Source organism: Abramis brama (assembly GCF_963993115.1).
Source record: "Abramis brama genome assembly, chromosome: 14".
Taxonomy (NCBI): domain Eukaryota; kingdom Metazoa; phylum Chordata; class Actinopteri; order Cypriniformes; family Leuciscidae; genus Abramis; species Abramis brama.
In genome coordinates, this window is record NC_139976.1 from 467,717 (window position 1) to 492,716 (window position 25,000).

Here is a 25,000-nt window from a genome sequence, read left to right on the forward strand (position 1 = left end):
GCACTTCCAAAAGTCATACATTTTATTTTAAAATAAAATAAATAAATAAACGAATATACACATTTATTTTAAGTATAATAAATAAAACATAAAAGGCAAAAGCAGATCAGAACATTTCGTGTTTGTGCGGAGAGTGGATCGCGCGAACTGCGCCTTGGAGGCGCCGATGCGATTACTTGCATTTTCCTATAAACAGTGGAAACAACTTAAAATAGGCTACTCCATAATTTTGACCGGGAACACTGATCAACTAGTCAACAAACCTTGATATGTCCAAATAAAAACGATTTAAGGTGACAATCTGTTACACATTTGAAGATTTACTGTATCTTGAAGATTGTTGTATTATTCTATTGTATCTTCTTTTATGAAGATGAAGATTGACATTTCGTTAATTAAAAAAATAAGCACATTTAATGTAAAAATTAAACAACTTATGTTCTGTTAGTGTTTTGACTTTTTGAATTTTGTATAATAATATCTCTAGGTAATGAAGATATATTAACAAAAAAAAAAACGTATATTATATATAAAACATACATACACACAAACAAACACACACACACACACACACACACATATATATATATGGGCCTCATTGATTAATTTTGCCTGGGGCCCCCACTCAGTGTTGGTTCGCCTCTTCACGCACACCTCGCACTGTATTATAACAGGTATATAGAATCAGAATCAGAATAAAAAATTTCTTTATTGACAAGTGTGCTTGCACACACAATGATTTTTTCTTGGTACTGAAGAGTACTAAGGCACATCAACACAGCATCACCATCTACAGCCCAAACTCCAGCAATACCAATCGGTTAAAACTATAACAAAAATGCTGTATAAAATACCACAATAACTGTATCTCTCCTAAACAGTGAGACACTCACCCATTAGGCCTGGGCCTACTTATAAATGAAATCCATCCTCCGATCCTTTCTGATGAAACGTTCAATGACCTCATCGTGCAGTTGCGCATCCTGCTTAAGATGAATGAGCAGCTCCTTCTCAATGGCAATAGATGCTAGTGCAGAGAGTCGTGTTTGTCCGGTTGTATTCCGTGAATACGTTTTGATGCGCTTGAGAGCTGAGAAAGATCGCTCAACTGATGCGGTGGACACTGGTATGGTCACGATCAAGCAGGTGAGGGCATACAGCTGTGACATGCAGACTGCAAGCCCCGTGCTCCTCAGAAATGTCAGTAGGTCACTTGGACTCTTTCCCTGAAAGTTTGTCATGCTGTACATCACTTTGAGCTCAGCTCTGAGTCTGCCCAGGTCAAACTGTGCGCCATAGCTCTCATCCAGGCTCCTGAGCTCTGCTTCAGGAAATGTCTGCTTGAACTTTGCAAACAGCTGTGCATCCAGCAATGCAACAAACAGTAGTCGCTTGTGATCCTCAAATCGATTGTTGATTTGTGTGATGATGCTGTCGATTAGTGCTGTGTGTAGCTGTCTGTAGTGCGCGCGCACGTCTGTTCGGCCTCTGCCTGCGCTCGGCTGTCCCGCGGCCTCCGCTGTCCTCTCATAGATGCCATCAAATTTTCCACGCTCATCTTCAAGAATCAGGCAAAAATCTGCAATTCTGGACAGACTGAATTGCACATCTAAGCTCTTATTTTGCAGTATTCCGAAGAGCACATCAGCAAAGTCAAAAATGTCGATGAAAGAAAAAAGAAAAAAACAGAAGTCAAAGCTTTTCAATTGTGACAAGTGTCCTGATGCACAATGTACAGTTTCACGGTCAAAATCCTCCGCGTGATCGAGGATGTGCTGGAAAAGCATGACCAGCTCAGCTCTTTTGTCATGGACCGTGCCCACCAACCTGGAGTTAAAGTTCCATCTCACCTGAGAGACCCGCGGCAGCCGCCTCTCGCAAAACTCATCCAGCAGTTTTGTGCGCTTGGGAGAACGTGTAAAAAATGCAGACAATCCTCCCAGATTCGCAAAAAAAATCTTGCAATCCTTGATTTTTGATGCTCCCTGAGACATCACAAGATTTAATGTGTGTGCGTAACAGTGCACAAAAAGAGCCTGAGGAATGTCTTCTTTTACGCGCGCCTGTACCCCATTCAGTCCGGATGCCATTACAGCGGCTCCGTCATAACACTGTGCCACTAACTTTGTTGTGCATTCGTAGCTGCCCAACACTTCAAATACTGAAGCTGCTAGATCGTGAGCTCGTTTTTTTCCTGTGACATCCTCAAACTTTAAAAATCTTTCTTTTACTCCGATGTCAGTAACATACCGGAGTACAAATGACAGCTGTGCAGCGTTGCTGCAATCGGTGGTCTCATCCACCATAACTGCGACAAACTTGGTGTTGGTAATCTCTTTTTTGATGGAATCATTTAGCACCTCAGCAACAGCATTTATGAGATCGTTCTGAATTTTCCCCGATGTTCCCATAAAAACGGTGGCCGTGGCAAGGTGGTGTCGCAAGTCAGGATCGTATTCTGATAGCAGAGACAATAACTCCAAGTAATTACCTCGATTCATCGACTCATTCCCCTCGTCATGTCCCCTGAAAGACAATTCTTGCTGTCCCAAAAATATGACACAATCAATGAGATGCTTCAGTATGTCCCGGTTTTTCTTCACTCTCTCATTGTGCAGGCTTGTCTCTCGTCTCCGCTGGTCATCCAGCTGCAAATCCACCCTGGACTCACCAAAGGTCTTTAAATGTACCACTGCTGTGAGGTGACGCTCGGATGCCTGGTGTTTGATAGCTGCCTTGGTGAAGCTATTAAGGCTGTTAAAACCCGTGCTGTTCCATGTTCCCGCACAGGTATTAAAAAGCAAACACGGCCAGCAAAATAACTTGTTCCGCTCAGTGCTAGCTGTTAGCCAGTCATAACGGTCGTAGTTACCCTCAGTGAAGTGCCGCACAAAACCTTTTCCGGCCTTGGTCAGCCCATCCAGCTTAGGTGTGAATCTTCCTTTTGTAATAATATCTTTCTTCTCTCCAAACGAACGCCTTGAAAAAGGCACACGAAGGAGATCGAAAACAGAATCGATAAGAGGTATAAAGGCAACGGCCATAACTCAGTTCACTGACATCCCTCACAACCCGCCAAAATTTCAAACGGTTGATGACATCATCGGGGGCTAGCGCCTACACATCGCTGGCCCCCTGGGGCGTTTTGTCACTGAACATCAAATTTGATTGGCTAATGATACACGTCAGTCAAAGTTATCATCAAATGGAAAATGTCAGTTTCAACGGAAGGCTAGCTATACTACTAGTGCTGGTCCACGGAGCTGTGATGCCTTTAGATGACATTTGGAGAATCCAGCTCAGCCTTACAAAAAATAACCACATTCTTTCTGGAAATATAATCGTAAAAAAAAAAAAAAAATTAGGTTTTAACAGGGCCATATGGAAAATTAATCTCAGCCTCACAAAAATAAAAAATAAAAATAATATATATTTTAGATTTTGACAGGGCCAGCAGAGAAGGCCCTGATGGCCCTGACAGCCCACCTCTGTTAATTACATAATATGAGTCGCTGCATATTTCATACGATGTAAAAACGTGAGTCGTGTTCCTGAAAATGTGATAATTTTGAGGAGCTGGTAAAATGTAGTAAAACTGAACCGGTGACCCCTGCTGACCTCTGATGACCTCTGACCTCTGCTGCAGGTGCCGCTGTGCATCGACTCGTCGAACTTCGCTGTGATCGAGGCGGGTCTGAAGTGCTGTCAGGGCAAAGGCATCGTGAACAGCATCAGCCTGAAGGAGGGCGAGGAGGAGTTCCTGCGGCGAGCTCGTCAGGTCCGGCGCTACGGCGCCGCGGTGGTCGTCATGGCCTTCGATGAGGAAGGACAGGTGTGTTACTGGCAGATTACTGTTTGAGTTGGTTTAATTAGTGTTGATTCCAATTTTGATGAATGTTGGGAACCGAACAATTTTGGACCCCATTGACTTTCTTCCTTTGTGTTTTCCACAAAAAAGAAAGTCTGAGTGAACTAGTTCTTTAAAGGGATAGTTCACCCAAAAAGGAAAATCAGCCCATGATTTACTCACCCTCAAGCCATCCTAGTGTATATGCAGTGGCGGATTTAGCAAATTGGGGGCCCAAGGTGAAGGTATGTATGGGACCCCCATCCGATCTTTAAAGGTGCAATGTGTCATATTTCTGAGGATCTATTGACAGAAATGCAATATAAGATCCATAACTATGTTTTCAGTGGTGTATAAAGCACTGTACTTAATGAACCGTTATTTTCTTATTACCTTAGAATTAGTCATTTATATCTACATAACCGCGGGAACCCCCTTCTATGAAGATCGACATATTGTGACGTCTAAAAATCACACACTGCACCTTTAAAAGAGAGCGAAATCTTTTTTTTACAGACTGAATGGTGAATAGGCAGGTAAAGGTTGGAGAGGAGAAATAAAACTTCCCTTTTAAACCTTGCATACACTTATTCACTCCTAAACAGAAACGTTACAATGTTTACATGGTACAATTTCTGGTAAGCTCTGTTTTTTTTTGTTTTTTTTTTGCTTGACAAATTTCACCATTTCGATTCAATTCTTGTGATTTGATTCAATATTGACTCATTTGGATACATATTAGGTACACAAGATGGGCGTTAATTTTTCTCAAGAAAAAAACAAACACATAATGCTGTGAACATACAGAGAGCCATATCAGCTGGTATTATTTAAGGTTAAAAATAACTAAAATTAAACAATGCGTTTTTATTATAATTAAATTATAAGTAAACAATAGCCTATACTAAATAAATAATATAGTACACATATTTAGCTAAATACTCTATATCTTATTTTTTTAGTCAACTAACATGCTATAGCCTATATTATGGTAATTAAATGGCTTTCCTGAGGTAACGTTAGGCTAAATGTTATGTGACGATTGTTCTCCAGCTGTTTTACCTCTTTCCGCGGTTGAAAAACACTGATTGGTCGATATTATGAATAAGGAATAGGCCTATACATTTTGGTAAGTTATTACCGAAGATGATCAGTTCACATGCCTCTAGGGATCGGTCACGTCACATTACAAGCTCCAAACGGTAGCCTATTTATTGTTTGAATTTCGTAATAGAATTGACAGAATCTGAGAGCTGAGATTTTTCATATCATAAGTAATTTAAACTGCTCTGTTTTGTCTGTCGGTCTCCATGTCCTCTTTGCTTCACGATTTTTCTGTGCGTTGGACGTTTGTTGTTCCTAGCCATAAAAAAGTTTGTCATCTATGGCAGCTTTCCCAAATACTTACAGTATCCGAGTCTTTTTTTCTTTTATTTGAGAAGCTTGGGTAACTTCGAAACTTTTCATTTTCACGTTTAGACTCATCTTGCTCTGTTTGTGTATTTCCTGTATCGTTAGCGTTGTTGTCATTGTCAGCGGGCATCACAAAAAAGTTTGTTACCTTATTCGGCAATTTTTCCTCCTTTTTTCAGCACCGCTTGGGTAGCTTCGCTTCATTTTTACTACTCTGTACACTCTGTCAATCACTTCTTTTTCTCTGTCAGTTTTTTGTCGCAATACAGCCTTGTCACTTTCGCAGATGCGTGAGATAATGGAATAGTCCAATGTAGTGAGGTGGGGGCCCCCTCCTTTCTGCGACTAATGATTTGATGCCATTTTTCGCAAATGGAGATTTAGAAATATAATTTGCGAAAATTAATAAAAAAAAAAATAATTAAAAAAAAACCTTAAGCATAAGTTAATGGGGCATTTTGGGGGCCCCTAGGTAGCTTGGGGCCCAAGGCAATTGCCGACCTTTGCCTAATGGTAAAGTCCGCCCCTGTGTATATGACATTCTTCTTTCAGACGAACAATCAGAGTTTCCAAGCTTTATAATGGCAGTGAAAGGCCGTCTCTGTTTGAAGTTCATAAAAGTGCATCTGTCCATCATAAAAGTGCATCTGTCCATCATAAAAGTTGATCTGTCCATCATAAAAGTGCATCTATCTCTGTGTGTGTGTGTGTGTGTGTGTGTGTGTGTATGTGTGTGTGTGTGTGTGTCCAGGCGACTGAAACGGATCAGAAGGTGCGGATCTGCGCGAGAGCCTATCAGCTCCTGATCAGTGAGGCGGGCTTCAACCCCAATGACATCATCTTTGACCCGAACATACTGACCATCGGCACCGGCATGGAGGAGCACTGCATGTACGCCGTCAACTTCATCAAGGCCACACGCAGCATCAAGGTCTGATACACACACACACACACACACACACACACACACACACACACACACACACACACACACACACACACACACACACACACACACACACACTCACACACACTGAGATTCACACGCGCTCACACTCACACGCGCATACACACACACACACACACACACACGCACACACACACACGCACACACACACACAGAGACACACACACACACACACACACACACCCACACAGACAGAGCATCAAGGTCTGTCTCACACTCAATGTGTGATGGGTAGGTTTAGGGGTCAGGTTAGTGTGTTTGTGTGTGTGTGTGTGTGTGTGTGTGTGATGGTTAGGTTTAGGGGTCAGGTTAGTGTGTTTGTGTGTGTGTGATGGGTAGGTTTAGGGGTCAGGTTAGTGTGTTTGTGTTTGTGTGTGTGTGATGGGTAGGTTTATGCCACTGGTCCATGATTCTCTACATGTATTTGACTGCATCTATAATATTTATGTCCCTGTAAATCATTTATTTTAAGTGGACTTGAATTGTTAAATGTGTGTGTGTGTGTGTGTGTGTGTGTGTGTGTGTGTGTGTGTAGGAGAGTCTGCCGGGCGCCAGGATCAGCGGTGGCCTCTCCAACCTCTCGTTCTCCTTCAGAGGGATGGAGGTCATCAGGGAAGCCATGCATGGAGTGTTTCTCTACCACGCCATCAAGGTCAGTCGCAGTCGCAGTCTCAGTCCAGCTCAGTCTCAGTCTAGTCTCGTCTCAGTCTCAGTCTCAGTCTCAGTCTCAGCTCAATCTCGTCTCGTCTCGTCTCGTCTCGTCTCGTCTCGTCTCGTCTCGTCTCGTCTCGTCTCGTCTCAGCTCAGTCGCAGCTCAGTCTCACCTCAGTCTCGTCTCAGCTCACCTCAGTCTCGTCTCAGCTCAGTCTCAGTCTCAGCTCAGTCGCAGCTCAGTCTCACCTCAGTCTCTTCTCAGCTCACCTCAGTCTCGTCTCAGCTCAGTCTCAGCTCAGTCTCAGTCTCAGCTCAATCTCGTCTCGTCTCGTCTCGTCTCGTCTCGTCTCGTCTCGTCTCGTCTCAGCTCAGTCGCAGCTCAGTCTCACCTCAGTCTCGTCTCAGCTCACCTCAGTCTCGTCTCAGCTCAGTCTCAGCTCAATTTCGTCTCGTCTCAGTCTCAGCTCAATCTCGTCTCAGCTCAGTCTCAGCTCACCTCAGTCTCGTCTCAGCTCAGCTCAGTCTCGTCTCAGCTCAGTCTCAGCTCAGTCTCAGTCTCAGTCTCAGCTCAATCTCGTCTCGTCTCAGTCTCAGTCTCGTCTCAGTCTCAGTCTCATCTCAGTCTCATCTCAGTCTCATCTCAGTCTCAGCTCAGTCTCAGCTCAGTCTCATCTCAGTCTCATCTCAGTCGCGGCTCAGTCTCAGTCCAGCTCAGTCTCGTCTCAGTCTCGTCTCAGCTCAGTCTCAGTCTCAGTCTCAGTCTCAGCTCAATCTCAGCTCAGTCTCAGCTCAGTCGCAGCTCAGTCGCATCTCAGTCTCATCTCAGTCCAGCTCAGTCGCGGCTCAGGCTCAGTCTCATCTCAGTCTCAGCTCAGTCTCATCTCAGTCTCATCTCAGTCTCATCTCAGTCTCATCTCAGTCTCATCTCAGTCTCAGCTCAGTCTCAGCTCAGGCTCAGTCTCAGGCTCAGTCTCATCTCAGTCTCGTCTCAGCTCAGCTCAGTCTCATCTCAGTCTCAGCTCAGGCTCAGTCTCAGTCCAGCTCAGTCTCAGTCTCGTCTCAGCTCAGCTCAGTGGTTTACAGTTAAAACTGTTATACATACAAACACACTAGTGTCCTAGAACTGCAGTCGTGAAACTGGGATCATGATATTTAGTGGATAAAGAAGGTTTATCCTTGTACAAACACATGAGCAACAGTAAATGTGTGTGTGTGTGTGTGTGTGTGTGTGTGCAGGATGGCATGGACATGGGGATTGTGAACGCTGGTAATCTGCCGGTGTATGACGACATCGATAAAGAGCTCCTGCTGCTCTGTGAGAACATCATCTGGAACCGAGACCCAGACGCCACAGAGAAGCTCCTGCTGTACGCTCAGGTACTGTAGAACCAGAACCCGAGACCGGTACCATCTGTTCTAAACCAGAACCATCCGCTCAGAACCAGAACCCGTCACCTGCGTCTCTGAACAAAAAAGACCCAGGGCCCGTGTGTATAAAACTTCTCAGAAAGGCTCTTAAGAATAGTCCTAAGCTTTGTTTTAAGTGTCAAAAAATTCTTAGTAAAAAGTAGAACTTTTCTTAGAATAGGAGACTTTTATAAATAAACTAAAAGCAACAGTAAAGTCTGAGACTGATTCTGAAGTGCTGCAAACTAATCACTACAATGATGTCAACTCAAAATGGCCGTCCTCAACCTCTGAATCAGCCAATAGTGAGCCTGCAAGGGTGAGGTCACAGCAGCATGACACCAATGTAATTAGAATAAAATCACCTAATTAAGACACTGACACATTTATTTCAATACTTACATTTATTTTAAAAAGTAAAATAAATTAAAAAGTGCTACGGAATCATTTCTATTGATTATAGTATGTCTCCTCATTTACAGTTGGAGGGAAGCTTGTAATCCTCATGAAAGTGGCTTTTACCGCATGGTTTGAAGATCAGTTAAAACTGCCTCACAGTATTGGCCTGAAGCGTTGAGCAGCCTAGGACAACTGACATCTGCACCCTTTATACAAAGATTATTAAAAATGTAAAAAAGCTAATTTTGTAAGCATATTGTATAGTAGTGCTTTGAGTCAGTTGTTTTATTTGCGATGACACACTGAGATTGAATTCACACTGATTATGTTGTTGTCATTGTATTCTTTTTCCTGGAGCTTTTTTGTTTTTCTAAAAATATATATATTTTTGACTCGTAAGGTCATTAAAATCAAAAAAACAAAACAAAAGCCTTTGCACTTTCATCACTTTGGGCCACTACTGTACGTTTGGTGTGGTCAGTGCCACAGTAGTGCTGTTTCAGAGCCGGCTCACTGTGGACCGAAGGCCCGAGTCGTCTCCGGTGCTCTGCTGCATTTCTCCAGTTGCCAAAGATGTCATTATTTCTTTTCATCACTGCAGTCAGAGCACTAATTTGTAGAGTGGGAGGAGTTACAAAAAGAATACCTTTATGATCAAGCCTGTATCGTTTATTTAAAAGATCGTCTGTGAGATCATGAACTGTTGTGGACTGAAGTGTCAGTCTGCGTTCCTCATGTTGTTGTGTTCTGCTGTGTGTAGAATAACGCTAAAGGAGGAAAGAAGGTTGTTCAGACGGATGAGTGGAGGAGGAGCAGCGTGGAGGAGCGGCTGGAGTACGCACTCATCAAGGTCAGTACACACACACACACACACACACACACACACACACACACTTCCTTTCACTGCGCATAACACACAATCAGAGGATAGAGAGACCAGACTAAGCAGCAACCTTCCCCTCTCTCTCTCTCTAGTATCCGACACTGAAGAGACTCAAACTGCAGTTCATCCACTGGCCACTAGAGGCCGGCTGCAGAAGAGACTCAATCCCATAGACACGCATGTTAAAATGCCCAACTTTACAGCAGAAAAACACGTTTACAGTCTGGTGCTAATTGTGCCCTATATGACGACTGTGAGGGGGTGATTTTTTTTATAACTCATCCGTTTAAATATTATTAAGCCTTAACATTGTGCATAATTAAGGGCGTGGCCACTTGAGTGACAGGTGGATTGTCGCTGATGTCACTACTAGCCGTTTGTCTGCTGTCTGTTAGCGTCACGTCACCTCAGCTAATCCGCCTCACCGCACATTGTCGTTTATCCGGGAGTGACGCTGCCAAGATGGCGACGGCCGGCTCCGCCCACTTTGGGCTTCAAAAACACCCGTATGTTTTTACAGTCTATGGACCGGACATAATGAAGCTGTGTGTGTGTGTGTGTGTGTGTGTGTGTGTGTGTGTGTGTTCTCAGGGAATAGAGAAGCATGTGGTGGAGGACACTGAGGAGGCGCGTCTTCACTCGGACCGGTATCCCCGGCCGCTGCATGTGATCGAGGGGCCGCTCATGAACGGCATGAAGACGGTCGGAGATCTGTTCGGGGCCGGGAAGATGTTCTTACCACAGGTACCGGAGACACACACACCTCAACGAAACGCTGATGATGATGATGATGATGATGATGGTATCAATTCATATTGATAAGCTCGCTTACATCAGCAGAGAAGCTGAAGACGTGAAGCAACTTCTCCAACTTTTATTTATACAGCACATTTAATAGCAACATTGTTGCCCAAAGTGCTTCACAGTTTATAATCAAAACATACATATGGGGTGTAACGTTTCCCTCATGTCACGATACGATATTATTGCGATACTCCAAGACATGATAAAAGGTTAACAAAAAATGTTCTGTTGATTAAAATGCTAGATTTAGTTTTACATTGTGTGTGTAAATGAATATTCTTGGACTTGGTGCTGGAAACCCAATACAGGACAATAGAGACGCCAGAATAACAATATTCATGATTCTGAAGCTGAAAATACTGAATTATTTTAGATGATCTCTGTCACTGACTAAATATATTTAAAATAATGTAGGACACTTTTTACTGGTAACATCAGACATTTGGCATATAATATTCCCCTATTGGGTTATTATACATTATATTTAACATTATTTAGTAGTTTAATGTAGTACTGACCCTAAAACTCTGAAAACTTTAATTTTTTCTCACACAGTAATTTTTATTTTAGGTGAACTATCCACAATACATATTGATGCATTTTTGCCTTCATATATAAAAACATTTACCAAGCCTAGCAAACGAATGCATGACTACACACTCTTAGACACACACCCTCACACACCTGTAGAGAGAGAAAAAACTAAATAAAAATAAGTTTTATTACAAAAACTTTTTTATTACAGCTGATTAAAAATAAAGCTTCATGAAGAAGCTTTAACATCTTCTAAAGAGCAACTAAAGGTTCTCTATAGTGGACAACAATTCTTTAGATTATTGAAATGTTCTTTACTTTGAAAAAATGTGGATTCATAAATAGTTGTTTTATGATATAGAGGAAAGAGAGTGAGAGTCAGAGACAGTAGTGGAGTCCTTCACAGGTCCGGTGTGTGTGTGTGTGTGTGTGTGTGTGTGTGTGTGTGTGTGTGTGTGTGTGTGTGTGTGTGTGTGTGTGTGTGTGTGTGTGTGTGTGTGTGTGTGTGTGTGTGTGTGTGTGTGTGTGTGTGTGTGTGTGTGTGTGTGTGTGTGTGTGTGTGTGTGTGTGTGTGTGTGTGTGTGTGTGTGTGTGTGTGTGTGTGTGTGTGTGTGTCATCAGGTGATCAAATCGGCGCGTGTGATGAAGAAAGCGGTCGGGCATCTGATTCCCTTCATGGAGAAGGAGAGACAGGAGATGATGTCGGGATCTGATGAAGACGCGGTGAGTGTGATGATGAAGAACAAGCTGATCAGATCACAGATCTGATTCTCAGAGAGCATGATGGGACAGTTACTCTGTGTGTGTGTGTGTGTGTGTGTGTGTGTGTGTGTGTGTGTGTGTGCTGGCTCTGCAGGACCCGTATCAGGGGACGGTTCTGTTGGCCACGGTGAAGGGAGACGTTCATGATATCGGCAAGAACATTGTGGGAGTTGTGCTGGGATGCAACAACTTCAGGTGAGTGTGTGTGTGTGTGTGTGTGTGTGTGTGTTTAAGCACTGCTCCTGGCGTATGGTTTGTATTTAGTGGCCGTTCAGTTGTAGCAGATGTTTGAAGTCAGACGAGTAAACGCTGCCATCAGTCATTCTAACCCGACGCTGTGTGTGTGTGTGTGTGTGTGTGTGTGTGTCCTTAGGGTCATTGATCTGGGAGTGATGATTCCCTGTGACAGAATCCTGCGGGAGGCCATTCAAAACAAAGCCGGTGTGTGTGTGATGCTCTCCTGTGGAAGTAAAACGATGATAAATGTTTTTGAAACAAAAAAGCTTGTTGAATTGTACTAATTAAAAAAAATATGCATTGCATTAACCGTGATTGTATTTTAATGCATTGTATTTTTAGGGCTTGCATTACTTTACTTCCATATTCTCCTCTCTGAGTGAGTGTGTTCACACACGCGTGATTCTCTGTGTGTGTAGATGTCATCGGCCTCTCTGGCCTCATCACTCCGTCTCTGGATGAAATGATTCATGTGGCCAAAGAGATGGAGCGTCTGGGCCTGAAGATTCCTCTGCTGATCGGGGGAGCGACCACGTCCAAGTACGGCTCCGTTCCCGAGAGGTTTACATGCGTTTACAGGGATGAAGGGAAGCAGTTTTATGTGGCCATCGTGTCATTAGACTCGTCACGATTCTTCTGAAGATGCTTTATTGGAGTCTCTTATTTAAATATCAGTAGCAGACGCAGTTGTTTAGCTTGACTCTTTTCCATGAATCAGTTCACAGTCTCATTCTGATTCACTGATTCACTGAGTCAAACTGAACAACTGTTATTTAAATGAGAGACATGCATCAGTTCTTCAGATTGACTCTTTTCCATGAATCATGAATCATTTTGATTCACTGATTCATTTGCATCATCACTCAGAATTATCATCATGTTTGAGTGAGATTGAGTTATTGCTTCTAAATGTTCCTGTTAATTACACTGATGATGCTCTGAAAAATGATCCTGTCAGTTCTTTGAGAGAATATTATGTTCGTTCATTTAGTAAAACAGGTTTTTACAGTACTGAATGCATTCATCTGGTTACGGTGGATGAACTGACAGAAAATCCTCTGTTGTGTGTGTGTGTGTGTGTGTGTGTGTGTGTGTGTGTGTGTGTGTGTGTGTTTTGACAGGACTCACACGGCGGTGAGAATCGCCCCCCGCTACAGCTCACCCGTCGTTCATGTGCTGGACGCGTCCCGCAGCGTAGTAGTGGTGAGACACATCTCTCTCTCTCTCTCTCTCTCTCTCTCTCTCTCTCTCTCTCTCTCTCTCTCTCTCTCTCTCTCTCAAAAGCTCTAAAAACTGGCTACTGTTTTTTTGAGGAGTCATATTTGATAAAAAATATCCGAGCACAGGTTCAGCTCACCTTCATGAGAATGCAAGCTTCTACTGGTTGGGCTGCTTCTGAGGATGATAGGATGATATGATACGAAATGGTGATGATGATATGATGATGGTTGTGCAGTGCTCTCAGCTGCTGGATGAAGCCGTGCGTGAGGATTACTTTGAGGAGCTCCGAGACGAGTATGAAGACATCCGACACGATCACTACGACTCCCTGAAGGTCTGACGGTCACATGACATGTTATGCACATATACCAGTTATGCTTTTACACACACAGGGAGTTATTCTGTGTGACAGAAGCTTCAGTGCACAGACTGAAGTGTGTGTGTAAGTGTGTGTGTGAGTGTGAGTGTGATGGTGTGTTTGTTTCCTCCAGGACAGACGCTTCTTGTCTCTGAGTCGAGCGCGAGAGAAGGGCCTTCACATAGACTGGCTCTCGCAGACCAGACCAGGTGTGTGTAAACCCTAGAGTCTAGGGAGAGTGAAAGAGTGTGAGAGTGTGGGAGTGAGAGAGAGAGTGAGTGAGAAGAGTGTGAGGGAGTGAGAGTGAAAGAGTGAGGGAGAGTGAGAGAGTGAAAGAGTGAGAAGAGTGTGAGGGAGTGAAAGAGTGAGTGAGGGAGTGAGGGAGTGAGGGAAAGAGAGTGAGAGAGTAAAAGAGAGTGAGGGAGAGTGTGTGAGAGTGTGTGAGAGTGTGTGAGAGTGTGTGAGAGTGTGTGAGAGTGTGTGAGAGTGTGTGAGAGTGTGTGAGAGTGTGTGAGAGTGTGTGAGAGTGTGTGAGAGTGTGTGAGAGTGTGTGAGGGAGAGAGTGTGAGAGTGAGAAAAGGGAGAGAGTGTGAGAGTGAGAGTGAGGGAGAGTGAGTAAGAGAGAGTGTGAAAAGGGAGAGAGTGAGAAGAGTGTGAGAGAGGGAGTGAGAGAGTGAAAGAGTGAGTGTGTGAGTGAGTGAGTGAAGTATCTCAGTTTCAGAAATGACAGAGAATTGCTCTATAGTGTTAGTTATATCAGGAGTGTGTGTGTTTTCTCTCAGTGCGGCCGCAGTTCTTGGGCACACGCGTGTTTGACTCGTATGACCTGCGTAAGCTGGTGGACTTCATCGACTGGAAGCCCTTCTTTGACGTGTGGCAGCTGAGGGGCAAATATCCCAACCGTGGATACCCTAAAATATTCAAGGACAAAACCGTGGGTGCGTCTGATTGGCTGCAGGGTCAGCGTACGGAGGTCAGAGGTCAGTGTGGGTGACCTCTCTAATGTGTGTGTTTCAGGAGAGGAGGCTCGGCGTGTCCATGATGACGCTGTGAAGCTGCTGAACCGCTTGATTGACAGCGGAGGTCTTCAGGCCCGGGGGATTCTGGGATTCTGGCGCGCTCAGAGCGACGGTGATGACATCATCCTGTACGGTGATGATGTCACGACACATGTCGCCACCTTCCATGGCCTCCGACAGCAGGTGATCAAACCATAGACATAAAAAAAAATATTGAAGTGTGTGTGACATCACCCGTAGTGTTTCTGAAGAGCGTTTTTGAAGCCCAAAGTGGGCGGAGCCGGCCGTCGCCATCTTGGCAGCGTCACTCCCGGATAAACGACAGTGTGCAGCGAGGCGGATTAGCTGAGGTGACGTGACGCTAACAGACAAATGGCTATTAGTGACATCAGCGGCAATCCACCTGTCACTCAAGTGGCCACGCCCTTAATTATGCAGAACTTTAAGGCTTAAAAAAATTCACCCCCTCACAGTCGTCATGAAGGGCAACATTATCTTTATAGACCAAAACCACTTTTAGCACCAGACTGTAAACGTGTGTTTTTCTGCTGTAAAGTTGGGCATTTTAACATGGGGGTTTATGGGATTGAGTCTCTTCTGCAGCCGGCCTCTAGTGGCCAGTGGATGAACTGCAGTTTGAGTTTCTTCAGTGTCAGATTCGAGAGAGAGAGAGAGAGAGGGGAAGGCTGCCGCTTAATCAAACAGACCAATCACAGCTCATTCTGCTCTTACACGCATCACGTGTTCCAGTCCTGATGTTTTCCACACGTGTTCTCCCGCAGGCGGAGAAGGACTCTGCGAGCTCGGAGCCGTACCTGTGCCTGTCGGATTTCGTGGCTCCTCGCGGCAGCGGCGTTCAGGATTACGTGGGTCTGTTCGCAGTGTCCGTGTTCGGAGCGGAAGAACTCAGCCGGACGTTTGAGCAGCAGAACGACGATTACAACAGCATCATGGTCAAAGCGCTGGCGGACCGACTCGCTGAGGTAAACATTCAAAATCACAGTGTGTTCATGATGCTCATGATGATAGTCAAGTTCTATATTTCTCTGCATTAAAACGGTACAAATCTATGGAAGCCTGTTTCTGCTACAGAATAAAAAAGATAATTGCAACTTTTTTTCTCACAATTCTGACATTTTAAAAAGTCGCAATTGCGTGTTATAAAGTCAGAATTGTGAGTTATAAAGTCAGAATTGCCTATTATAAAGTCAGAATTGCGAGTTATAAAGTCAGAATTGCCTATTATAAAGTCAGAATTGTGAGTTATAAAGTCAGAATTGTCAGAATTGCGTGTTATAAAGTCAGAATTGCGTATTATAAAGTCAGAATTGTGAGTTATAAAGTCAGAATTGCGTATTATAAAGTCAGAATTGTCAGAATTGCGTGTTATAAAGTCAGAATTGTCAGAATTGCGTGTTATAAAGTCAGAATTGTGAGTTATAAAGTCAGAATTGTCAGAATTGCGTGTTATAAAGTCAGAATTGCGTATTATAAAGTCAGAATTGTGAGTTATAAAGTCAGAATTGCGTATTATAAAGTCAGAATTGTGAGTTATAAAGTCAGAATTGCGTGTTATAAAGTCAGAATTGCGTGTTATAAAGTCAGAATTGCGAGTTATAAAGTCAGAATTGCGTATTATAAAGTCAGAATTGTGAGTTATAAAGTCAGAATTGTCAGAATTGCGTGTTATAAAGTCAGAATTGCGAGTTATAAAGTCAGAATTGTCAGAATTGCGTGTTATAAAGTCAGAATTGCGTATTATAAAGTCAGAATTGTCAGAATTGCGTGTTATAAAGTCAGAATTGTCAGAATTGCGTGTTATAAAGTCAGAATTGCGAGTTATAAAGTCAGAATTGTCAGAATTGCGTGTTATAAAGTCAGAATTGCGAGTTATAAAGTCAGAATTGTCAGAATTGCGTGTTATAAAGTCAGAATTGCGAGTTATAAAGTCAGAATTGCGTATTATAAAGTCAGAATTGTCAGAATTGCGTGTTATAAAGTCAGAATTGCGAGTTATAAAGTCAGAATTGCGTATTATAAAGTCAGAATTGTCAGAATTGCGTGTTATAAAGTCAGAATTGTGAGTTATAAAGTCAGAATTGTGAGTTATAAAGTCAGAATTGTCAGAATTGCGTGTTATAAAGTCAGAATTGCCAGAATTGCGTGTTATAAAGTCAGAATTGCGTATTATAAAGTCAGAATTGTGAGTTATAAAGTCAGAATTGCGTATTATAAAGTCAGAATTGTCAGAATTGCGTGTTATAAAGTCAGAATTGTCAGAATTGCGTGTTATAAAGTCAGAATTGCGTATTATAAAGTCAGAATTGTGAGTTATAAAGTCAGAATTGTCAGAATTGCGTGTTATAAAGTCAGAATTGCGTATTATAAAGTCAGAATTGTGAGTTATAAAGTCAGAATTGTGAGTTATAAAGTCAGAATTGCGTATTATAAAGTCAGAATTGTGAGTTATAAAGTCAGAATTGTCAGAATTGCGTGTTATAAAGTCAGAATTGCGAGTTATAAAGTCAGAATTGTCAGAATTGCGTGTTATAAAGTCAGAATTGCGAGTTATAAAGTCAGAATTGCGTATTATAAAGTCAGAATTGTGAGTTATAAAGTCAGAATTGTTAGAATTGCGTGTTATAAAGTCAGAATTGCGTATTATAAAGTCAGAATTGTCAGAATTGCGTGTTATAAAGTCAGAATTGCGAGTTATAAAGTCAGAATTGCGTATTATAAAGTCAGAATTGTCAGAATTGCGTGTTATAAAGTCAGAATTGCGAGTTATAAAGTCAGAATTGCGTATTATAAAGTCAGAATTGTGAGTTATAAAGTCAGAATTGTCAGAATTGCGTGTTATAAAGTCAGAATTGCGAGTTATAAAGTCAGAATTGCGTGTTATAAAGTCAGAATTGCGTATTATAAAGTCAGAATTGCGTGTTATAAAGTCGCAATTGCGTGTGTGCAACTAAAGTCTTTATGAGTGAGTCATTGAATCATTAATTCAAGAGATCTGAAACGCGGACTCATCCAGTGATGAAGCGAGTGAAGTCATCAGGTGCGAGTCGAACTCAGCTTTTATGAGCGAGTCATTGAATAATTCGCTTCAAATGAATGAAATGTTTTTAAACAGAGCATCTAGTAAACGACGTTATTGTGGCGATCTCCAGTTCCAGCGTTGAGCGTGTGTTTCTCTGCAGGCGTTCGCGGAGGAGCTGCACGCTCGCGTCCGCAGGGATTGGTGGGGTTACAGCGGAGAGGAGGATCTGTCGACCTCTGACCTCCACCGACTGCGCTACGATGGCATCCGGCCGGCCGCAGGGTATCCCAGCCAACCCGACCACACCGAGAAGCTCACCATGTGGAGACTGGCCGACATACAGGAGAAAACCGGTCAGAGATGCATCAGTGCTGCGTTCCCATTGGCCGTCTGTCTCACATCTGTGTGCGTGCTCAGGCCTCGTCCACACTGAGACGGTTTCATTTGAAAACGCATCTTTTTCTCTCCGTTTTTATCAATGAAACCTAACCTTTTTGAAAACGCTCTCCAAAATGGATAAATGTGAAAACGCCGTTTTCAAATGCATCCGGATGAATGTAGACGTGGCCTGAGTTGTGATTGGTCAGTCCTTTAGACGGCTCACTCACACATCGGCTGCTTTCATTTGTCCCTGTGATTATGAAGTCTGCAAAGACCCTGTCCAGACGTGTGTCTTCATGTTCCCGCAGGGATCGCTCTGACCGAGTCTCTGGCCATGACTCCTGCCGCGTCCGTGTCCGGCCTGTACTTCTCCAACCCCAAATCCTGTTATTTCGCTGTGGGAAAAATCACTAAAGAGCAGGTATGAAGCTCACGGCTAACATCAGATAGTTTGTGAATGACGGACCATCTGGTGAGTTTGTTGCAGCAGGTTCATGTGAAATATTCCCTGAATTTTTTATTTATTTAAATAATTATAATTATTTTAGTAAGACTTTGCTTAAAGGTGCTCTAAGCGATGCCACACGTTTTTTAGGCCAAAACATTTTTTGTCACATCCAGCAAACATCTCCTCACTATCCGCTCGCTGCCTGTCCCCTGAACACACTGTAGAAAAACGCGGTCTCTCTAGACACCACAGGCTCCACAAACAGCAACAAAAACAAACTGGGCTCACCCGCACCACGAAACACAGCAAACAGTGCTCCAGCCAATCACCGACAAGAGGTATTTGAGGGCGGGGTTTGGGGGGTTAGTGCGCGTGCACATGAAGGGGGTGTGGAGGAGAGAGAAGCATGAAGAGGGAAGTTTGAATTATGGCCGAAACACGACCAAAGAGACGACGTTCCGATGAACAAATTGCAAAGAAGAGGGACAAGGATAAGGAACTCACGAAATACCGAATTTACAGCGGAAAAACCTTTTAAAGGCGGCGAGAACTCCGGCGGCAGAAGGGCTTCCAGTCCGACATTCAGTTGCTCTGTTTTTGCAGAACCGGTAAATGCGTTTTTCTTTCTAAACTGACGTTCATGTTCGCCAAACCAACACAAGGATGTAATTAGCTAGAACTATGCAGTCAGCGTTAACTTGAATACAACATGTAACGTTGTTTCTAGCAGCTAGCGATCAATCTCTATTGTAAATGATCAAGCAAATTCACAGTAGGGCGACAATTTGTGTGAATGATTGTTTTCATCCACTGTTTGTTATGAATTTGAATGTTCATTTATAGGCTGTTGACAACTTTGACTAAATTTGTTTACGATGCCGCCGTTGTTTATGCTCACTGGGAAACGCGAAGCTAACGTTATCTTGCTATTATTGCGTCCTTGTATGGGAGCTATAGTTATAACCTCAGGTGGCGAAACGATTTTTAGACAATGTTTCTCTTTTTCTGCATTCTGTTCTGCAATATATAAAACCCTTTATCTAACTTGGCGACATTACACATTGAATGAAGTATCAGTAAAACTTAACTTTGTTTGTGACTACTTTGACTTTCCTTTATGCCGGAAGGGAGGGGAGGGGGGAGGGTCTAACTAGCCTCCGTTTTGTTTGACAGCAATTCGAATGTCAACACGAAGTTACGACTCCCGGCATCGCTTAGAGCACAAGTTAATAAATGTATCACTTAAAACTCATCTTTGATCACCAAAATTACATATTTAAAAGTTTTTTCTTACATTCAAATATCTTGAGTGTAACTCGACACCCTTGCCTCATTTAGTATGCGCGGTTCTATGAATATGCAAATGAGCCCCGCCTCCGCTCACTCACTCAGCTCAGAGATCCACTGGTTGACGATCACACGTTGATCTGATTGGTTACAAGGTAGTTTGTGACGTCAGAAACACCAGCGATTTCAAAGCGTGTTTTTGAGACTGTCTTTGGTTCACTGCAGTTTTAAGGAGGAAATACTCAGCAATGGAGTCGACTTATGAATTTACACATGGTTTGTCTTAAAGCACATTAAAAACACCACATAGACACATACACAACATTAAAAGCTTTATTTTGTTTCATCACAGGGGGACTTTATGTATAATGTGTTCATAATGTTCGTTATAATGCATTGTATCTTATTCATAAATAATTGTAACCACAGTTAAAAGGCATTATAATATTTTCAGATTCCTTGTTCATCTGCAATGGGTTGTTTGTCCTGTGTTTTAATGCATTACACTTTCTAAAGGTGTTCAATAAATAGAACGAATATCTATTATAACTTATTAATGAGATCGCACAATGCATTATAAGGTGTGTTGCAAAGCATAAATAATGCATTAAAAATACTTTTAGAATGCATTATATAATAAGAGTCTAAAGTGACTTTGGATAAAAATGTGAGACGCCAGAATGTTGCTATGGTTACCAAGCTGTCAATCATCACAATCTCAGTAGTAAGGGCTCTCTCTCTCTCTCTCTCTCTCTCTCTCGCTCTCTCTCTCTCTCTCTCTCACACACACACTCACTCACTCACTCACTCACACTCTCTCTCTCTCTCTCTCTCTCACTCACTCACTCTCTCTCTCTCACACTCTCTCTCTCTCTCTCTCTCTCTCTCTCTCTCTCTCTCTCTCTCTCTCTCTCTCTCTCTCTCTCTCTCTCTCTCTCTCTCTCTCTCTCTCTCTCTCTCTCTCTCTCTCTCTCTCTCTCTCTCTCTCTCTCTCTCTCTCTCTTTCACTCTCACACTCAGGTGGAGGATTACGCGCACCGGAAGCAGATGACGGTGTGTGAGGTGGAGCGCTGGTTGGGGCCGGTCCTGGGCTACGACACCGACTGACAGCGCCAGAACCCTCTTCTCCTGTGATGGACCTTCATCCGCTCGGTTTCGATGGTTTTGGCCCAGATTGGGGATTTTTGTCTCAGTCCAAAAAAACCATATTTTTATCTTGACACTACAGAGGAGCCGTCAGAGCGCTGCTTTTAATTACACTTCTGTTTTTAATGGAACCACAACAAACACTTTATTTTTAGGCCTGTGGGTTTTATAGGTTGATTTCTTATTAAACTCTGTATTAGATTTATAGAAAATAATGGTAAGAAACACCATCTTAACTTAAAGACTCGTGCAGATCCTTATTTCTTTTAGATTCTGATGTCATCATAGAAACGGATCCGTTTTTTTAGACACTGTAAATTCAGTATTAACTTTCTATGTTTGACTTTATGATCAAATGTGTGTGTATGCGAGGTCCATAAGAGCAAATGCCTAGTTTTAGTGTAATATTAGATCATAAGAACCGTTAACCGTGATCAGTGTTTAATTTGTTTTAAATATTTTTTTTTTCCAGTTTGTTGATTCACACCTGAAAAAAACATTGTGAAAATTTGTTAAGACGAATGTTGAAAGATGTGCTTCTATATTTTCATATAAATCAAAACTCTGTGTTTGCTATGATTGTAATTGTGTATCTATATTTACATTAAGGAGATTATTAATTGATCATTCGGGTTTCAGATCATCAGGTTTAGTTCACACATTCTCACATGAACACTTTACTCATATTTCTATCCTAATAATATTATCCCAATATTGAATTTTACTTTTAAATGAATCATTCGATACAGTGCACTGATTATGTTTAAAAAATACCTGCACAGTAATTAAAGACACCTAAAATATTAATGTGTAATATTATCCAGTACTAGAGTGTTTTATTAGAGTTTAGAAAGAGTTAATGGTCTATTTAAATAGTTTAGTTTCTTCTGTCCATTAATGATTCATGAGTCTGAAGCAGATTTTGCAGCTTTTGTTGTTTTCTTGCAGTCAAAACCTGTAAGAATTATAATCATGTATTATAATAATATCACATTTGTTCTCAGTTAAGATAGGCTGTAACACTAATAGACAACATGAGTGTCACTTTATATTTCATACATGCACTCTTTGTGTTAATTCACTGATTCTTGAGATTTAATGTTAACATTTCAATAATTTATAAAACATTCACATGTTCGCGTTGTATAGGTGTTCCACTGTTCCCATTTGGTTATTTTTTGGGAACCAAATAAGGACCTTCCTGATCGTTCCCTGCAGGTTATTTTAAGTTTTATTTGTATAACCATATGCTGAAATGTCATTTTTCATTAACACAGTGCATTTTGTTGTTGCAGTTTATTAAAACCTGGATAAGATAAGTAAAAAACGCATTATAATTTTCGGATAATCCAATTTTATCGCTAAAAATATAAAAACAAGGTTAAGCGTAGTATGAAAAGCATACAGATCATAAATACGTGGTTTGTTAGTAACTTTCTTAATGCGCGCGCTTCTCCAGAACGCGCTTATTCTGTCCTCCACAGAAAGCCGCGAAACTCGCGTAATTTAAACATAACGGTCATTTCGTTTTGCTGACTGACTAACATTAGTTTATCGACACTCTTTATGGAATAATTGCTTATAATTAATAATATATACGAGAGTATCGTGTGATTTCAGAGATTTGACACGTCTAATTGAAGAGAACATGAAGTTAACCGAGAAGTTTTTGTTTGCTGACCAAAAGAGGGAAGCACGTCCCGCTAATTCAGTGGTAAGAAATGAACGAAATATTAATGTTGTTATCTAAGTTAATCATTTTAATGTCTGTGAATAAGATTAATATTTTAAAAAGCCGTATTTAAGTCAATGTTATTTGGCGCTTAACGTAAAATCAGTTTCTCAGTAAATATCTGTAAATCTTACATAGCCTATTAGCCTAATGTATAAAAATGTAAAAATAAAACGTTCACAGAACGTTGTTACAAAAATTGTTAGCTGGGCCATAATTTCGCCTTTTTTTCTTTCTTTTCTTTTTTTTTTTTTTAGCTCAAAACTATGACAGTGTCATAATATTAATGAATAAAATAAAATTAAAATAAATAAATAACCATCCCAGAACGTTGTTAATTACAAAAATGGTTAACGTTAGCTGGGCCATAATTTTGCCGTTTAAAAAATATCATACTGTCATAATTATGACATAAAAAGTCGAAATTGTGACTTTGTGTGATATATTTTCGAGTTTTTGGGTCATAATTAAGATTTTCCAAAGCTTGATTTTTTTTCCCCCCATACTGATGAACTCTGTCGTTTAATATTCATGGACATATTCGTTTACATACAGAATTCAAAACATTTTGAGGTATGAAAGTCCTGGGGCCAGTTGCATAAACATTAAGACTTTGTCTTAACTAGTCTGACCAACAAGCAGTTAATTAGGCCTAATCAATCTCACTTTTCGGATTCAAATTAGACCAATTTACCTTTTATGTGAATGACCTAAAAACGTTATGACCAGTCTTAAAGAAAAAAATGAAATGACTAACTTGTAAGACTAGACTAAGCAGTTTCTGCAGCCGGCCCGGTGTGTGCGCGGTCCTGTGTTCACCAGCAGAGGGCGCCCTGCTCCTGCCGCTCGCTCATCTGCATAACCCCGCCCTCTGAGTATGCCAGCCGTCCAATGAGAGCGTGGCAGGAGACACCCCGTTACACCCGCATCAGAGCCGCGGTCGCGCGCCTGAGAGCTTCATCTGTCCAGCGAGAGGCTCCGAACCCGCGCCGAACCATGACGGACGGAGAGGCCGAGGATGAGATCCAGTTCTTGCGGACCGTGAGTACACGCGAGTGTGTGTGTGTGTGCGTGTGTGTGCGTGCGCGCGCGCCGCAGTGGTGCTGATGCTGCGGGAGTCACCGGCATCCGTCCTGATCTGTTGAACGTGGGTGTGAGGAAACTGAGCGCTTATGCAGTGCGTGTGTGTGTGTGTGTGTGTGTGTGTGTGTCAGCTGCAGTCCTGATGAAGACACTGTTCACCTCCACTGCAGACACACACTGTTTACTCTGATGTCATGCTGCATAAATACTGCAGATTGGCTTGATTCAGTTCAGTGCGTATCGATAGGTCGTGATTGATCAGTGTGGGAAATGTGGTGCATTAACAGTCAGATGATCCAGCAGATCCAGGACATGCACAGTAACACAGAGAGGGGATGATTGATTGGATGCGGGTTGTATTGATTGTGAGGTGCTAGTGTGTCATATTATTCAAGGATGCAAACAATGTGAAGTTAAAGGTTGAAAACAGCTGCACTGATCAAGTCTGTCATAGTCATTATTATTCCATTGGTTTGATATGGATCATCAATAATAATACGGCGAGGTCGTATCGCCTGTGGCTTCTTTGCATTCCTCAGTGTCGTCAGTGCAGATGTTGTGCAGCGCTGGACTTTGGTTCTGTTCGTCTAGAACCTCACGCATCGGTTCTTCCCGGATTCGATCTGTTAGTTGTTGTTGCAGCAGCACAAACTCGCCCTGATGAAGAGAGAGAAGTGTGTTCATCGTGCAGCACAAACACACCAGCAGAAAATCATTACCAAGCATTACATGTTGAAAATGGCATTGATTCCTCGCCGCCTGTAACAGCTCAATGCAGCGCTGGTCAGACAGAGCTAAACGCTCCCCGGTCACTGTATGATGATGAAGAAGATGAAGATGCATCTCAGGAAACCTGGTTTAGTATCAGTAAGATTTAAGATTAAGATTTTTTGCATCGTGACATATTTATGATCATGTATGTACATATATATATGCATACACTACCGTTCAAAAGTTTGGGGTCAGTAAGATGTTTCTGAAAGAGTCTCTTCTGCTGACAAATGATCAAAAATACTGTAAAAAAAGAGAAATATTATTATAATGTAAATCATCTGTTCTCTATGTGAATATACAGTAAAGTGTCATTTATTCCTGTGATCAAAGCTGAATTTATCATCATTACTCCAGTCTTCAGTGTCACATGATCCTCCAGAAATCACTCTGATATGATGATTTGATGCTCAAGAAACATTTATGATTATTATCAGTGTTGAAAACAGTTGTGCTGCTTCATATTTCTGTGGAAACTGTCATACATTCAGGATTCGTTGATGAATAGAAAGTTCAACAGAACAGCATTTATCTGAAATATGGTCATTCCATGTCAAATCAACCAAATATTTTTTTCAGGAGAAAGACAAACATAAATAGTGATGAA

General features: G+C 42.0%; 2 protein-coding genes across 6 annotated transcripts in view; both read left to right on the forward strand.

Moving 5' to 3' along the window:
- The window catches only part of mtr (5-methyltetrahydrofolate-homocysteine methyltransferase), a 39,233-nt gene extending 17,105 nt beyond the window's left edge, over positions 1–22,128 (forward strand). For both annotated transcript variants that reach the window (XM_084134328.1, XM_084134329.1), the window contains 19 exons: positions 3,647–3,832; positions 6,012–6,191; positions 6,763–6,879; positions 8,118–8,258; positions 9,448–9,537; positions 10,162–10,314; positions 11,530–11,631; positions 11,765–11,865; positions 12,044–12,111; positions 12,327–12,447; positions 13,029–13,110; positions 13,364–13,462; positions 13,620–13,695; positions 14,269–14,424; positions 14,504–14,688; positions 15,288–15,488; positions 17,706–17,898; positions 18,235–18,347; positions 20,682–22,128. In XM_084134328.1, coding sequence (XP_083990454.1) covers positions 3,647–3,832; positions 6,012–6,191; positions 6,763–6,879; positions 8,118–8,258; positions 9,448–9,537; positions 10,162–10,314; positions 11,530–11,631; positions 11,765–11,865; positions 12,044–12,111; positions 12,327–12,447; positions 13,029–13,110; positions 13,364–13,462; positions 13,620–13,695; positions 14,269–14,424; positions 14,504–14,688; positions 15,288–15,488; positions 17,706–17,898; positions 18,235–18,347; positions 20,682–20,768 — 2,451 coding nt within the window. In that variant the 3' untranslated portion in view covers positions 20,769–22,128. The remainder of the gene's footprint in view (positions 1–3,646; positions 3,833–6,011; positions 6,192–6,762; positions 6,880–8,117; positions 8,259–9,447; positions 9,538–10,161; positions 10,315–11,529; positions 11,632–11,764; positions 11,866–12,043; positions 12,112–12,326; positions 12,448–13,028; positions 13,111–13,363; positions 13,463–13,619; positions 13,696–14,268; positions 14,425–14,503; positions 14,689–15,287; positions 15,489–17,705; positions 17,899–18,234; positions 18,348–20,681) is intronic.
- A 1,339-nt stretch (positions 22,129–23,467) lies between these two features.
- The window catches only part of ryr2a (ryanodine receptor 2a (cardiac)), a 158,197-nt gene continuing 156,664 nt past the window's right edge, over positions 23,468–25,000 (forward strand). For all 4 annotated transcript variants that reach the window (XM_084135241.1, XM_084135242.1, XM_084135243.1 and 1 more), the window contains exon 1: positions 23,468–23,580. In XM_084135241.1, coding sequence (XP_083991367.1) covers positions 23,536–23,580 — 45 coding nt within the window. In that variant the 5' untranslated portion in view covers positions 23,468–23,535. The remainder of the gene's footprint in view (positions 23,581–25,000) is intronic.